The 17,576-nt window shown below is 35.0% G+C and overlaps 2 protein-coding genes across 2 annotated transcripts; one reads left to right on the top strand and one right to left on the bottom strand.

Moving 5' to 3' along the window:
• Positions 1–1,693: 1,693 nt before the first annotated feature.
• LOC142620994 (uncharacterized) lies at positions 1,694–9,739 on the top strand. The gene is made up of 6 exons (XM_075794311.1): positions 1,694–2,015; positions 2,093–2,285; positions 3,958–4,044; positions 6,488–6,880; positions 7,669–7,816; positions 8,589–9,739. The coding sequence occupies exons 1-6, from the start codon at positions 1,945–1,947 to the stop codon at positions 9,596–9,598; spliced, it is 1,902 nt and encodes a 633-aa protein (XP_075650426.1). The 5' UTR covers positions 1,694–1,944; the 3' UTR covers positions 9,599–9,739.
• Positions 9,740–11,511: 1,772 nt separating this feature from the next.
• On the bottom strand, positions 11,512–15,913 carry LOC142620261 (protein NETWORKED 2A-like). The gene is made up of 4 exons (XM_075793660.1): positions 15,733–15,913; positions 14,010–14,957; positions 13,461–13,928; positions 11,512–12,932 (listed from the first exon to the last, which is right to left on the bottom strand). Exons 1-4 carry the CDS (start codon positions 15,824–15,826, stop codon positions 11,512–11,514), a joined length of 2,931 nt encoding a protein of 976 aa, XP_075649775.1. The 5' UTR covers positions 15,827–15,913.
• Between the last annotated feature and the right edge of the window lie 1,663 nt (positions 15,914–17,576).

Genomic DNA, 17,576 nt, shown 5'->3' with positions numbered 1-17,576 from the left:
AGAAAACTAAAGCTTCAAAAAAAAAAAAAAAACTAAGAAAACTACACAATCACCTTGGATTAAACTCTCAAAAAAAAAAAAAAAAAACTTGGATTAATGAGCAAAGTGAAAATGAAATAAATATTTAATAAAAGGTTTTAGTTCTGATAAAAAACCTGTGATTAAATATACAAACTGTGTTAGACAAGGTGCAAAGAAAAGCGGGAAATAATTGATTAAACTATGTGTTTCATTTGAGACTTGTTAAGGGAATTAATTTGGCAATTATTGAACATAAAGGATAGAGAGAACCATCCAACGGTGCTGCCCACTGTGTAGTTGGTGTAACCGGTCACTAGAGCAGGAACAAGAGCTAGAGTGTTTGATGCGACTATAGTGGCAATGATCAGAGGAAGAAAGAGGAAAGAACAAAGAAAGAAGAAAAAAAAAAGTATCGGGGTTTGTATAACAGATTGGTCATTGGATTAGGATAGTCACTTTTTAAATGTTATGGACTTTATTAGCATTAGCCCAAACCTCCCTTGAAATTTACCCAAAAAATAAATGGAAGCTAATTACTTATTTATAGCATGATTTTATGATTGGTTTCCTATCTTATTATTTACTTCATTACTCTCTAGAATAACGAAAATAATAATAGAAATGGACTTAATAATGGTTTTATGGATAAAATATAGAGTAGAGTCCATTAATATATCTTAAGATTTTGGTTAATATTAACCAGGTCTAAATTTTTTTAAAATTAATCAATTTAACTCTTATGTGGCGTTTGGTATGGGGTAATATTTTAGGATTTCCAGGAATGTTTAAAGATTCCTATGTTTGGTTGCAAATCACGCTAAAGAATCAGATGCCAGGGGAATCTGGATTCCCCTCTCAGTAGGAATGTGGATTCCCTTTAAAACAGGTGGGAATCTAGATTCCCAAGCTTAAAGAGAATTGTATTTGTTATAAATTGACAATTTTAACCCCTTTTTCATTATCATTTAAGCAATTAACATAAAACATAAAACAAATTATTATGGATTAAACTCTTTTAAAATTATTATTAAGAATAAAAGCATTTGAGAATTTAAATAGTTATTTTTATATTGTACCTGTCATTTTGAAATATTAGACTATAATTTTAATGAATTTTTCATAATTAATAGTTTATATTTGGTTTTTCATTATTTATTTAGAGGAATATTTTTTTTTTTTAAGAACTTAGTAGTTCACATTCAAATCTAAGGATAGAATAGGAAAAATAAATAATTCATTTAAGATTCCTGGGAATAAACCAAGCGTTATCATCTCACATTCCTAGGAATCTTAAGATATTCCCAATGAAACCAAACATTAGAATAGCTACATTCTTAGGAATGTGATTCCTAGGAATCACATTGCTAAGAATCTAGATGCCAAGAGTAATGTGGATTCCCCCGTACCAAACGCCACATTAAAGCAAACTTAGACCTTAAAACACTATTAGATTGGTTAGTCATTTTTCTCTATTTGAAAAATCCTGAACCTAGTTGGTATTAACCCAATTTTCAAAGTATTTTAATGAAATTTATCTTTAAATATATCTTCTCAAAAAAAAAAAAAACCCTTAAAATATAAAATTTTCCCAAATTTTAAATATCTGGAAAAAAAAAAAAAAAAAACCTGGGGCACTACAGTCATTAGCTCTGTCTCCCTTTAACGGCTCCACTATTTCCCGTACCACCGAAGAAGAATCAAATTTTCTCTGCCAAGCATAAAATCACCCCCACAAGGGGGCGCGCGTGTCTTCCACGCTCTCTCCCTTCCCTTCCATAACTCTCTTCCTTTCTCTTCCGACCAACACTCTCTCTCTCTCAATTACATTTCTAGGGTTTCTCGCTCTTCAAAAAAAAAAAAAAAAACCATGCCCTCATTATTATCGTTATCACCATAGCTCTCAAAAAAGCAACAACAACAACAATGATTGAGAAAACCAAAAAGCAAAAGAAAAGCTTCATCAGCGAAGACGATATCTCCTCTCTCCTCCAGAGGTTCCGCCATTTCTCTCTCTCTCTCTCAATTTCAGTTTTTTTGTTAATTGGATTGTGAAGTATTTGGGTTTGGGCAGGTACTCGGCGGCGACGGTGCTGGCTTTGCTTCAAGAAGTGACGCACAGTGCGGAGGTGAATATGGATTGGAATGCGTTGGTGAAGAATACTTCCACTGGGATTTCTGATGCTAGAGAGTACCAGATGCTATGGCGCCATTTAGCTTACCACCATTCTTTGCTTCATAAATTCGATCATGGAGCTCTGCCTCTGGTCAGTCACTCTGCCACTTTTATTATTATTATTATTATTATTATTTTGGTATCCAACTGTATTGGAATCCAGAATGTCTATGTACACTCAAAATTTGACAAAAAAAAAACTTCACACCCTGGCAGATTATTAGTGGCAGGTGAAAAAAGAGTAGTTTTAGTACCATCTAAACTGGCACAACTTTTTCCACAGCTATCTTACACTTTCTCCTAAACTCACCACTTTTTTTTCACCGCTCACAGTCTACCACACATGATACAAGTTGTGCCATATTATGTGGTCTTAGAGTGGTGGCTCTAGATTAGTATAAGTTTGTCAATTGAACTGATGTGAAAAAAAGTTGTTAATTTTTTTTTTTTTTTTGGTGTTCCTAAAATCCTTTTCATCCATTTTGAATATTTTTTTTTAAAAATGTTAAGAGTGATGCCAGGGTTACTAGTATACTACATAAGTTTATAACAAAGTGATGTATCATCAATTGCGAAAAGTAATCTAGACATTCATTTGAATGTTTAAGCTGCTACAAATTTCACTTCAAAATGTGCGTGAATTGATTTGTTAATTATTTGTCATTGGTGCCACTTTTAACAACATGATAAATAAATGTTTGAATTAGCTTTTATGATTGATAACACATTAGCTTGTAAGCCTTATGCAGTAAAATTTGTATATCCTTAACATCATTCTTTTTGAAATGAGTAGATTAGATTTTACCATGGAATAAACGTTAACTAATATTGTTTTGGTATTTATTAAATTTTTGATGATGTGACAAAATCCAATCTACCTTATTTCAAAATGAATGGATAATATGAAACTATAGTTGAATGCTGAAGTATGTTAAAAAAAGAAAAGGTCTTACCTAATGCATATAATGGGGTTTGTGAGAAGGTTAATATGATGGCTAGTATTGAAGTTTTGGTATTCGATGGTTTGATAGTAAATAGTTGAATTTGAATCGCATTTAGGCACATGGGAGAGGTGCTAAATATGTAATGTGTTATAAGGATTGGGGAAATTATCTGGGTTCTACGGGGTGGTATTTTAGAAAATGTTGAATGATCCTAGTTTGTGTTTTTTTTTGGCTGGCAAGTAAAAGATTGCCAACTAAGATTTTGGCTTGGCAATGAAATATTTGATGGCCTCAATGTTTTGGCAACACAGTGTGAAGTCTTGTAATTATAAGACTAAGCGTAACATTGAAAATGTGTTTGTCTTGGTCATTTTTTCTCCGTCTTTGGATGGAAGCAACTGAACTCTTTATGTGATGATAGTGATTAAATCCTATTGGAACAGGTTTAGGCATTCCATAGAACATTCTTTTAAGTTTAATTATGAATACATTAAAAATATAGCCAAGTTATCTTGCGAGCTTGACGTAAAAATTTATTAGCTTCTTGCACACCCACTTTTTTAGTGAAATGGTACTCATTTCTGGTCCTATCATAAAAGAATGAAATACTTGTACTGTGCGTAAATATGTTATCATCTTAAAAATTTCTTAGATTTATATAAATTAAATTGTCCACCTCTTGTGAGACAGAACTTTCCCCCCACCAAATTGCAAGCAATACTTTGTTTTTAGCCTTAAAAAAAAACTTTTCCTCACATGCCCAGAGTTATACTTAAGATATATTTTTCATATAATACCGATATTAACATTGGCTTGCAGGATGATGATAGTGATTTGGAATCTGAAGTGGAAGCATTTCCCCCTGTTAGCTGTGAATCTTCAACAGAGGCTGCAGCATGTGTGAAGGTAAGTGAATAAATTGCATACTAAATGACTGATGTGTTTTCATTATTTTGATTTTCTTGGTAAATACTTTTAATGAAATAGGTTTTGCTTGATGAATTGACTATTTCTATTTTTTACTTTACTGGATGGCCAAATGGCCTTGCCAGTTTGCTTAGAATTATGCTTTTTTTTTTTTGATAAGTAAGAAGAAAATTTATTTTAAAAACTACTTCATGAGTAGTCAAATGGAAGGGAATCACTGGATGTGAGCCCCCAAGCCTGAGACCAATAAAACAGAGAACCAATAAATGTAGCAAGTAGCTGGTCTCCTGAGCTTTCCACATCCTCAGACATGCATTTATTGCACTTCCGAGCTTCCCCAACCAATTCATCCAACCAAAAAGGAGATCCAGTACCGTTCTTAGTAAGACCCAAGAGACCCCAAAAGATCTAAAGACAAAATGCCACTAGTGATTAGCCTTCTCACAATGAATCAATAAATGATCCACTGAAATTATGAAGACAAGGAAGAGCTCAAGGGAAAAGAAGATTAGATATACAAAGATTCAAGAATTGTGGTCTAGTTTTGATGTCGGACCTACTTAGCACCTTTGATAGGTCATTTTAGTTATTAGTATTAAGTCTTTTAGGTTAAGAAGCTGCTGGATCAGTTTTAATTAAGTTCTATTAGAATAAGGGCAATTTGGTAATTTTAGAAATCTGGTATGAGCTATCCTTGACCATACCAAAGGTCCATATGTCTTATTTAATGTTTACGTACTATTAAGTCTTTTATTTAATTATTGTTAGTATTCCTATTCATTCTAGGAATAGGTTATTTAGAGTCCAAGTCCTACTAGGAAAATGATAACTATAGCCTCTATATAAAGGCTCTTTTATTGTCATGTTATGGAGAATATTGTGATTGATTAATAAAATTCAGCTGCTTATTTTTAAGCTTTGTTCGTGTGATGCAAACTTCTCCAAGGTGTGATGCCAAGGAACTTTAGGTGTGATTGCCTAGTGTTTTATTTATGTTATTTTCTGTTTATCCCCTGTTTCAGCCTCAAAACAGCCATCAACATTCATTCTTTCCTAACCTATACTCTTAAACATCAACCCTTATTCAAGAATTCATCAAGAAACCTAGTATATTGTTGAACTTCTTAACAGTCCTGCATCAGATAATGATGGAGGACCATGGCAGCAACCATTGAAGACGTATAAAAGGCGTCCTAAGACTTTTAATTAGTTTTAAGTGTTAGGGGTATTTTAGTAATTTTATGTTTTCTGGAATGGGCTGTGTTATTAATCCATTGGGTTTTATTTTAGTTATTTAATTTGGGTTTAGTATTGAAGCCCAAGGAGTCCAAGTCCAAGTTTTATTAGGTTTTTAAGAAATCGTAGTTCTACTAGGATTAGGTTTAGTTTTCTATTTAAAGAGTTGTGGTGTTTTCTATCGAGGGGGAGATTAATAATATTTTCAGACTTTGGAGTTATAAGCATGTTATGGTTTGTGTCAAGGAACCCTAGAAGTGATTCTTAAGAATTTATCTTTTATTTACTGTTCACTGCTACTATTCACAGCACTGTTCACTGCAACCAAAATCTTGATTTTCACCTTTGTTTCATTCCTAAAGCCCTATCAAACCCTGTTCCCCTTGTCCTACGTCAGATGAGCTTAGAATTATGCTTTGCTGACAAAAAGATCTAGAATCCAATCTAGACATGTGTAAGTATATACAAGTAATTATAAAGCTTTGACTTCATGAATTTATTACTGCTTAGAATCACTTAGAAGATTGATGATTGAAATACAAAGAGGCTGTCCCATGATATTAGTTCTGGCTCAAGTAGGATTCCATAAACTGCCAGTAACTTGCTGATTCTGAACTGTACATATTCCACAAAGGAAGTTTTAAAATTATTTTTTAGCATAGAGAATAAAGAATTGTGGCTAAAGACTTGGGTATGCGACATCAATTAGGGCGAAGAAGCATGTGCAGTCCCTCCCCCTGACCAATCCACGCTGAAATTCCACTATGTACAATTTTCCATTTGTAGGTAGTAATACATCTTGATCGTGTTCTTATATAAATGGGTGGGACAGCTGAGGTTTTGCATCAAAATGGTTTGATTAGATATTCATGACATTTTGACATTTTTTTTTCTCAAAAAAAAAAAAAAGACATTTTGATTGTTTGCATTTTATTAATTCTGGTTTTATCCCAGTTGTATATGGGTTCAGCTTTTATCCATTTTGATTAACTTCTGGAGTATTCATGCGATCAAATATCTGTTCAGTGGTTTAGATTCTTATTTTCACTGGCAGGTCATGTTTTCACATCCGATAGGGGTTTGATATGTCTGAACAATGATGGTGCTTGAATTATTTGTTGATTTAACTGATATATAGATCTTAATTTTCTCCTGCTTATTTTATGGGAATGGTTGCTTTGTTCAGGTACTAATTGCTTCTGGATTACCAAGTGACACTAGTCTCCCAACCAGCTCAATAGTTGAGGCTCCATTAACCATAAATATACCTAGTGGCTCTTCATCAAGAGTTTCTCCTTCTGAAAATTCAGAAGCCACTTGTTCAATGCAAGGGATGAACATTACTGTTCCCGTGTCTGTTCAGAAACAGCCCCTTCCTTCAGCTGCTGCACCTCATGAAGTATTGGATGCAAATGGATCAGCAAATGGCAGCATGCCTCTTCGAAGGAAAAGAAAACCATGGTCAGAGGATGAGGATCTGGAACTGATTGCTGCTGTGCAGAAATGTGGTGAAGGAAATTGGGCAAATATTTTAAGGGGAGACTTCAAGGGCAATAGGACTGCTACACAGCTATCTCAGGTTATTTTCCTTCTGTCAATCAACACATTAAACTTTACAAGGTTGTTTCATTAGTAAGCATTTGATTAATAGTTAATAGAAACTTTCTGGGTTAAAGCCGTTTCCTTATGGATAATTATAATTTTTTTAAAAAAGTGTTGAGTCACTGGATCCCATCTGTGATCGATCAAGAAATTCAGCTTCATCGTCTAGTTGAACCACTTAGGATGTGGGATGGATGATAGCTGACTCATCTCTAAGAAATCACTCAGATGTACCATCTATTAGACAGACTAATTAAGCATTCTACTACAGTGAGATGCACTTACAGTGGTTCTTGCTTTCTGCAAATATCATTTTCTAGTAAACTACATGAACTGCAAATCACTTGATTTTGCAATTTAGGGCCATAAACCTTTTTAACATTTTGAAAAGTCTTTTTTTAGTTCACATGGTGCTGTTTAGTTTTCGCCTTTTTAAAGTAACACACTTCCTCTCTATGGATTATGGTCTACTATTCTGCATCTCCACTTCATATGTGTTCCATAAAGGAAATAAAAGAAGTAAACTGAGACAGTATTTTGTATGCAGAATGAACTAAAATAAATCAGTTTGAAATTAAGGGCGTATTTTGGATGACTTACAAAAAAAAAATTCTGAACATGTGATACAATGTAGGTCATGCTGGTGAAAAACTGAAAATTTAACCTCAATCAATTCTTAGAGCTGTTTTGCCCTTTCTCTTCTTTTTGCATGGTTTTTCTTTTCTTCCTAATATTGATTGTTATGGGCTTTTCTTACATATGCAGAGGTGGGCCATTATTAGGAAGCGACGTGGCAACTTGAATGTGGGAACCAATCCCTCTGGCTCTCAACTTTCTGAGGAACGGCGGGCAGCTCATCATGCAATCTCCCTAGCCCTCATGCCTGTTAAAAGCCTAACAGCAGCTCGCCCTGGTAATCTCTTCTCCATATTGATCTATTTGACTTTATTGAAATACCTGGCAAACAATTTATCATATTCTATTACTGCTTGATTAATCAGTCTGTTCCACTCTTATTGAATGTATTTGCAAGATGAAGATATGTTACATTCATGGTTTATTATGAATCTCAACTACTTGGTGGGTGAATCACCTCTTTCATGGGGGACATGCTTGTTTGATAACCTCCATAAGCTATTTATTTGTTTATCCCTGAAGTTGTGGTGGAAGGTCAACCAAAGCTGATGCTATTTTCTCATCATAGCGTTCTTTGTGTGGTTCAGGCCAATGTTTTGAATCTTCTTTGTTGCTAGCATGCTGGGTCAAATGCATACTAGTGTTTGATCATGTGGAGATCTTATATTCTATATATATATATGGAGAAAATTGAATTGTACGGAATTTTTAGCAATCAATTTCTTGATTTATTCCAACCCCATGATTTTCTTCAATATACTTTCCTACAGAATTATTAAATTTTCCTGTAAGACAGATTGGATATAATTTTGACAAGGCAAAATGAATTTCCCTGAGAAGATAAGATAAATAATGTGTGTTTCTTAAAGCTTTAAACTTCTGTACTTTAGCTGAAAGCAATTTACAAAGTTGTCTTAAATTTGTTTGAATGGTTATCTTCCGTTACTTGATTGATTGTGTACTATTTTTTGGTTTATGATGTTTCTAATGCAATTAGTTTTTGGTACTTGCCTTTTCTAAATATGGACCATCCTTCGAATTTGGATCAGCTGGCACAAGTACAACTAGTAACTCTGTCCTTCCAACTACAACTGCTGAAGCTGTTAAGATTGGCAGCAGCTCACTACAAGCCAAAGGCCAGTCTCAACAGGGCCCTGTCCCTAAAAAATCATCTCCTGTGGGATCATTGGGTTCCACAGAAAAATCTCGAGTATCTGCAAAAAAGCCTTTAACAAAGCCTGGTATTTGTTCAGATTCTGCGTTAAGAGAAACTGCAGTTGCTGCTGGTGCACGAATTGCTTCTCCATCAGATGTTGCATCATTTATCAAGGCTACTCAGGCAAAGAATGCTGTCCATATCAAACCCACTGGTGTTTCTTCAACAAACTTGCCCATGCCTCGTGGTGTGTCAACACAAATAGAGACTCAAACCAATGTACGTTATGTTGGCACTGGCCTTGAAGCTGCATCATCTTCCTCCCATCCTGCTGTCACAGTCATACCTACTGCTTCGCATTCTGGTTCAGTAAAGGCTGTCTCACCAACCATTCAGCATAGTCCATCCACCTTTGCCACATCGTTGAAGATGTCATCTGAACAGACTAACATTGTTAGCTCTACTCTGCCCCCTGAAGTTCTGCCAAAGCAGGAGGTTAAGACTGCAGAAGAGATCAAAGCTTGTGCATCAGGCAATGCACCCAAAGAGCAAGTCCAAGAAGATAAAGTACTGTCATCAGACACTGAAACAGTGTGTAAAATACAAATTACTGATATTAAGAATCCTAATAGTTCTTTGAACATGAAGACAGATGATAGTGCTGAAGGAGCTGTTGTTGATGACCAGGCTGAAACTAGACAAAATGCAAATGAAAACGAGATGATGAGTTCACCAGTTAGAGGTGAAAATCAATCTGCCCCTGAGGTGAACTATGAGAATCATAGTGCAAATGAGAAACAGGCAAATTTGCCAAGCATGATAGAAGATGAATGTGGTGAAAAGCAGGAGGTTCTAATTGAAATTGAGGCTGGCAATGAGATTGAAGGGGAGAAGGTTAAGTAACTTGTGCAAATTACTCTTAACAGGATTTTGTTGGGTTCTATTTTGAATTGTTTTGGGAAAATCGTGTTAGTGTAAATCTAAATGTTAAAGGATATGGAAATTAAATGATAAGATGAGCATCTTTGTAATATTATGCTAAAATGTGTTATTATGATAGTTTACCTATATATATATATAGAGAGAGAGAGAGAGCAGGGTGTTATTAATGTCTTGAAGAAAAGAAAAGAAAAAAAAAAAGGGCAGATTTTGTCCACATATGGTATGCACGGATTAGACTGAGCAGAAGGAAGCTAGTAATGAAAGTAGCTAATTAAAATGTATTTCAAATCAATGGGTTTCAAATCCAAATGTTGTCATCCAAACACAACCTAAGATAAACCTGAAATTTAGACTGTAAAACAACCTTCATCCTGGACAAATGAGAGCAGGGTGGCATCAAGCCAGAAGGCAGTTGACCATCTGTTTCTTCTGTGCTACATTGCTAGGGAACTATGGTGTCTCTTTCCTCTTTGTTAGTCGTCAAGTGGTTTGCACTTCAAGGTTGTGAAGGTGTTAATATCCAAGGACAGCTATTTTATAGGCACTAGAGCAATGCAATCTTTTTATTTTTTTATTTTTAATGCCTGAATATGGTGTATGCAGAAATAAAGAAGGAAATACTTAACCTATGATTATATTGAATTCTTATTCTTTGGTGCCATAAATATAATACATTCCCTGAGTGGGATTAAACTTGTCATCTCATATTTAAAATGTCAATTTTTGTGAATTGAGACTTATGATGGTTTGCCTTTTCTTTTTGGGATTTTTTAGATATGTGAATATTTTTTGCCTTCATCTTTAAATGATTTACATGCTACTAGAGTATCTCAAAGGAAAAAAAAACTACTATAGTAACACATTTTCTAACCTTTACTTAATAACCAAAAAATAAAATTATATAAAAGAAAAATAAAATCTCTGGTGCCATACATTTATGCACAGCAGTGAAGTCCACTGCATGGATGGTTCAAATATGCGCAATTGATTCTCACCTTGAAGATTCTATGTTTATAAAGAACCCCTTTAGTAGATAGATTAGGATTACAATGAAGTTAACCTGTTATTTGGCATTTACTGTTAGTGTAAGTAGATAGATAGATTAGGGCATGTTTGAACACCTGTGTATATTCATTTATGTCAATTATATGACCCTCCAATTGAGTCCAGCTCTCTTTTGCATAATTCTTGAAACTGAGGCACTTTAGTTGGATGTTCAGGATTTATATTCTGAGATTTCAAGTAATTAAGAAATATAATTGCAGAAGATCCCAGCTTTGATTTATCCTCTTTGGATGACCATGTACTTGATCTTGGTTCCTATTAACAACTCTTGGCCACAGTATTACCATACTTTTGCGTGTGCATGCGCGTGTGTGTACATACAATGAGTCGTGGAGTCCAATTTCTTCCCGTAGAAAGAACCAAGTAATGCCATTAATTTAGAAGGGTTTTGGCCAGTATTAGCAGACTTGAATTTGCCAAATGCATAAAGGGGGATGATCCCTTGGAAGATAAATGCATTACCATACAGAATTAAAGACATGGGAAGATAAATGCATTACCGTACAGAATTAAATGTGTGTGGAAATCCATGGGAAGATAAATGCATTACCATACAGAATTAAAGACATGAAAAGTTTTTTGTTTCACTGATATGAAATACGAGAAATGAAGATTGAAATAAAGGGGGATGGTCCCTATTAAATCATCTATTTATACAACAAACACAATGTAAGGCAACAATAACCTCTCTTCAATTTTTATCTGCAAAGGTTATCTAAGACAATCAGAATGAAGAGAAAAGATTCCAGACAATGATTCTTGATACACTAAAAAGTGAATAAAACAAAGCCAAGTAGAGAAAGGCTAATCTACTTTGTAAGTCCAGCTGCCATATCACTGTATTGTTTCTGCAATGCTGGAGTCACACATGAGAAGATTGATGGCTTTTGCTTCTTCGACTTAACCCCAAATAAGAAAGACCTTAAGGGAATTCGAGCCCGATTTGTTAAGTACTTCTTTAACCCAAATTCCTCATCCAGTTGTGCCAGCATCTTCTCAACATCAACCTTCAGTGATTTCACACGATTGAGCCCTGCATGAAGTTCCTCAAAAATCTTATTGTTCTCCTGTTTCATGTTGAGGATCTCACCTTGAAACTTTGCAGCCTGATATTTACTAAGATCTGTCTTATCTGCTTTGGAATCTGTATTGGATATTGTTGATATCTCAGATTGAATGATGCATAAGGAAGAGAATCTATTCTGTAGGTCATCTTTCAGTACTGCATTATGTTCCAACCATAATGATAGTTCAGTTTGTATCTCTCTCAGGTGTCTGTATATTGGTCTGGCATCTGATTGTAAAGAATGTTTTTTACCATTTCCTTCTTGCAGTTTATTTCTTAGCTTCTGGTACTCTTCACGCAAATCCTGGATTGAAGATTGGAACTTTTGTAACTGCTGAACTGAAGAGCTAATCCTCAACCAGAATTCCAGGTTTTCCTCCAACAGATCATCAATGTCTGAACGAATTTTTTCTTGAAAAGCTAAAGTAGCATTTTGTTTCGTTATATGATTTAGCCTCCTCATCTTAGTTTTGTCATTCTCTAGTAATAATTTCAAGTTTCCATGTGATTTTTCATTTGTTTCTACGGAATTAGGATATAGTTCACCAAAGAAATCAGCAAGTAAATATTGGTCCGAATGGGTTTTAGAGACCTGGGGACCCAGAGATGTTTGAGGCATGTCCTGTTGTATGTATTTATTTTCTGGTGTAGTGTAAGGACCTACTATTGGGCGGCCTAATTTCTGTTGTAAAGATTGGATCACCTCATCTTTTGAGGTAATAGCACTCTTCATTTCTCTTACCTGCATTGCCAGTTCAAAGATGCTATCCCGGTTTTTCTGCTCCACTTCACTGAGTGTGTTCCTTACTGACTTATAATTAGTAAGAACTGTAGTTAACTCCTCTAGCAGAATCTTTTCTCTGTCCTCTAACCCCTTTACAAAAAGTGATCTCCAATTAAATTGATCTTCTTCCTCCTTGGCCTCTGAATCATGTGGCTTAACGTCAAGATTCCCATCTACCGTCTCAGGCAAATCTTGCTTCTCATCTTTTTCCTGCTGTATTGGTTCCTGAGTTTTTTCTTTTTCAGGCATCAAACTGAAGTCATTGCTTGAGTCAGGCTGGTTTTCTCGTTCAACTTCAACGGAATTATTGAGTGCTATAGTGTCATCATCATTCTTCTCTACCTTTTCTGCCATCACATCCTTTGAGATAATTGATTCATAAGGAGCCATCATATCACTTTCTTGAGTTTTTTCTTTTTCAGCCATCAAACTGAGGTCATTGCTTGAGTTAGGCTGGTTTTCTCCTTCAACTTCACCGGAATTATTGAGTGCTAGAGTGTCATCATCGTTCTTCTCTAGCTTTTCTGTCATCACATCCTTTGAGATAATTGATTCATAAGAAGCCATCTTATCACTTTCTTGAGTTTTTTCTTTTTCAGGCATCAAACTAAGGTCATTGCTTGAGTTCGGCTGGTTTTCTCCTTCAACTCCAACAGAATTATTGAGTGCTAGAGTGTCATCATCATTCTTCTCTACCTTTTCTGCCATCACATCCTTTGAGATAATTGATTCATAAGGAGCCATCTTATCACTTTCTTGAGTTTTTTCTTTTTCAGGCATCAAACTGAGGTCATTGCTTGAGTCAGGCTGGCTTTCTCCTTCAACTTTAACGGAATTATTGAATGCTAGAGTGTCATCATCATTCTTCTCTACCCTTTCTGCCATCACATCCTTTGAGATAGTTGATCCATAAGGAGCCATCTTATCACTTTCTTCATCCAAGTTCTCTTCTGCTTTGGCATCAGGAACAGCTCTCACTTCCTCAACTATGACTGTATCCTCAACCTCCTCATCCTGCTTCACACTCTGCAAGTTCCCAGAAAGATGATCAAGGTTACAACTTGCTTCTGTGGAATGTGTTTGGAGGTTATTATTTTGGTCTGTCAAACATTGGATCTGATATTTCATTCTCAGCACCTCCTCCTCTAACTCTTTTATCCTGTTACTCATTGTGTCTGAACTTTGCATCAGAGTCTTCTTGGCCTCTTCCAAGCTTCTAATGTGTGTATGAAGTTCATCTGTTTCTGACCTTAGTCTATTCACCAAAACAACCTGAGAAGAGACAGAAGTTTCAAGAGCAACAACATGAGTTACAAGTTGATCAATATTCTCTGCTAGTTCCATCACAGTGAGAGAGGTTTTTGAATTCACATCAGCTAGTTTCACAATCTTATCGTGTTTCTCTTGTTCCTCATCAATTATCTCTTGTTCTAAGTCCTTCAATTCTGGTCTCATGCTCTCCTGCCAATTCGTTTGTTTTGAAAGAATATCATGTCTCTCTTGTTCCTCGTCAATTATCTCTTGGTCTAAGTCCTTCAATTCAGGTCTCATGCTCTCCTGCCAATTCGTTTGTTTTGAAAGAATTTCACCTTTAAGGGTCTCAAACTTCTCATGGGCTTTCTTAATCCTTTGGTGCTCTGCGTTTGCATCCTCCACTGATTTCTCATGTTTCTCTTGCAACATAACTAAAGTCTGTTGGCATGATTTTAGAGCCCTGGTAGCCATTAAACTTCGCGCTTCATCATCTTCAATAACATTGTTTATGCCAAACTCATCTTGTAAGCTGCAAACTCTTTTATGTGTTTCAGTGATTTGGTTTTCAAATTCCCAGTACTTTTCATATCCACGTTCATACAACCTTTGTGCAAATTCCATTTCAGTTTGCAGTGCCAAAATTTCTTTCTGAAGCTTATCAATCTCTTTTAATGCCTCAGCTTTGCTCAGTCCTGAAGTTTGATAAACAGCAGCTTTAGCAGAACTAGAGGTCCTCTTGGGTGGACCTTTCCTTGAGATTGACATAGATAGGCTCCTGAAATCTTTATTTGGAGGCTTGGGGACTTTTGGGATACTTGAATTAGGGACAGCCTCATCAACCCTGTCCAAATTGTTTGGATCATTAAAAGAAGTGGATGTTCCAGGGAGATTTTCTTCTTCTTCTTCTTCATCATCACCTATTGCATACTCAACCCGTTCAGGAAAAACTGTGGCAATGGTGTGGTTGGCACTTTGTAGCTCTGTTGATAGGTGATCATATCTCTCTGCCAAAGCCCGGTATGCCCGAAACGATTCTTCCACCAAGTTTACAAGTTCCGGCCTCTTCCTGTAGTACATTTCTGCCCTCTGTGCAAAGGAGTCCCCTTCCTGGTCAATGATTTTGAGAGTGCTTTTCACCCTCTCCTCCATATCTGTTAATTTGAAAATGCATGTCAATAGCTAGTGGTTACAATAGTCTCTCAAAATATAAATGCGTAACCGTTCTTATTAAAGTAAAATCTCCATTACCCACCTTGGAAATTCAAAGAAAAATTTGAAAGCAATGAAACCATTCAACAATCTTTCTTACAAAAGCAAAAATAAGTTTAGAAGAAATGTTTATATCCCCTTGAATGATAATGGTACCACCGTACGTACCTGAAGGTATTGCAGATTGCAGTTGACATAATAGACAACTATATTATTATATTTTTCATGCTAATTTCAAGTTATATTTGATCTTAAATTATTATGTCATGGTGATCCTTTGAGTTACAATGTTCTAGGTGTAGGCTTTCAGAAAATGGATCAATGAAATCTATATAAATGGATACCAGTGAAGAACAAATGGACGTAATTCCATGCAAGGGAATAGATGAAAGTTTATGTAAAATTATTCAATGCACGCAATGTATAACACGTTCCTCTTAAAGATGAACTCCACATCTATGCGAGAGGAAAGTATAATTTATGCATGTAGTCAACCATTTTCTAACACGGTTAAGATAAGTTGAGAAAATTAAAATAGACTCGAAGTGCAAAGGCAGAACCAAATAAGAGTCAAACAAACCAACGTAAAAGTGCAATGTTATACATTGAATTAATGTGTTAATATAAGAACTAAGAAATACCCCCCCGTAAAAAAAAGAACTGAGAAACCCCCAGATTGGTATTATGTAATAAAAACCAAACATGCATTATATATACCTCGGAGGTTTTGGTCCAGCCATTTTGACTGCTTTGTCCTGATGTGGCTTGCCCACCACCATGAATATGCATTGCTTGCTGCTCTCTGCAACATTCTCTCTTCTTTTTCTTTTTCAGAGAAAATCCAAAGACAAGCAACCCATCAAGGAAAAAAAATTTGATGGTGAAGGTGATGGTGAACTTGAAGGTGACGTGAAGGTGAAGGTGAAGGTGAAAGGAAGGAAGAGATGGCAAAAGAGAAAAACAGCTAGGTGCAATGCCTGATTATGGAATCAGGCATGGAGAGGAGAATACTTCGCCACAGGTATAGGTGATAGATCATATGAAATTTGAAAGCTAATTTTGGAGGCCTTAAAGGTTCAATGCGCATAAAAGTTCAGAGATCAGCGAAGTCCACAATATTTTTACAACAAATCTTAGGTGGCGGCTGTTATTAGTTCTAATCGGAATCTACATTTGAAAATTAGTTTTTCGCTCACCAATTACATCTTTGCACATAGTTTTTTTTTTTTGGTTGAATGACACATAGTATTTATTGTGAAAATATTGTGAACATAACAATCAACATAATAATAATTTTTTTGTTTAAATATGTTATTTGATAAATATAGTGATTATTAATAGGCATTTGTTAGGGGAGTACTCCTTTTGATAAGGATGAATGATTTTTCCTTTTATTTAAAGAAAATATGATGTGCCAAAATTATAATTGAGAGTTTAAATATAGGATGGAACGTAAATTTAATTAAAATAATTATTAAAATAATAATTTGTACAATTGTGAGATTTGAAAAATTTTTAGTATAAGAATTTATTTGGATATCGCTTATTTGTTAAAAACTGAAAATGTTGTAACAAAATATTTTTTTAAAGAGAAAAAATATTGTTCACATGTTTTTAGGCTATGGCTGGTCCATAAACAGTGCTATGGGACCAGCCAAACGCAAACGCAAATGCAAAATCATCAACTCACAAACACTGCTAAGTCAGCTAAATTTATAATTGCTTCGATTTTATATATATTTTAGATTATAGTGTCTCTGATTGGTTTTTTTTTTTTTTGTGGATCGATTACAACTTTTTTGACAATCTATTAAGTTGTAACATCATTTTTTACATAATCTTGATATTGTTTTCAACCCCCATGAACTGGAATTGTTGTTAACAAAGAATGAAATATTGCTGCTATGGTTAGAAATACTCCGAGTGTATTACAACTGGAAAATCTTGTCTATAACAACATGTGCCTTAGGATTGGAATGTGTGACCTGGTGGATTGTGCCAATATTGTAAGAGTCTACATTGTTGTGAGTTGTGTTTCCTTCTAAATTTAGTGTGCTGTATTAGTTTTCTTCTGTTGGAAGATTATTTGCTGAAAATTAATAAAAATAAATTCTATCTAAAAAATTGCATTTTAAGAATACTGTAAAAAGTTAATTCAAACTTACCTTTAAAAGCCCACCTTACAATCACCAAGTAGCCTTGTTAAAATGAGAGCCCAACAACCACTTGTCTATCATTTTGGGCCCGCAGAGATGGCCTAGTCTTAACAAAAGGTGTTAACTTTTGAGTCCAAAAAAATGGACCCCAAACAACCTTGTTAGTGTCGGTATTGTATTTGACCTTTGTTAAAAACTAGAATGCAACATGTTCAATGCACGAGATTTATTAAATGTTATTAATATTATTTTTTAAAATTGAAAAAAAAGTGCGGTTGAATTGAAGTAGTTTAATCAGTGCCTTTTTTTGGTAAAAAGATTAGATTCATGTTTTGAGTTTTCGGGGACTATTTCTTATTCTATTAGCAATTATAAGGTGTTATGATTTAAAATGGAATAGGATTT

This window comes from Castanea sativa, chromosome 12, assembly GCF_040712315.1.
Source record: "Castanea sativa cultivar Marrone di Chiusa Pesio chromosome 12, ASM4071231v1".
Lineage (NCBI taxonomy): Eukaryota > Viridiplantae > Streptophyta > Magnoliopsida > Fagales > Fagaceae > Castanea > Castanea sativa.
Note: the sequence above shows the minus strand (reverse complement) of the source record. Positions and strands in the feature narration are given on the sequence as shown.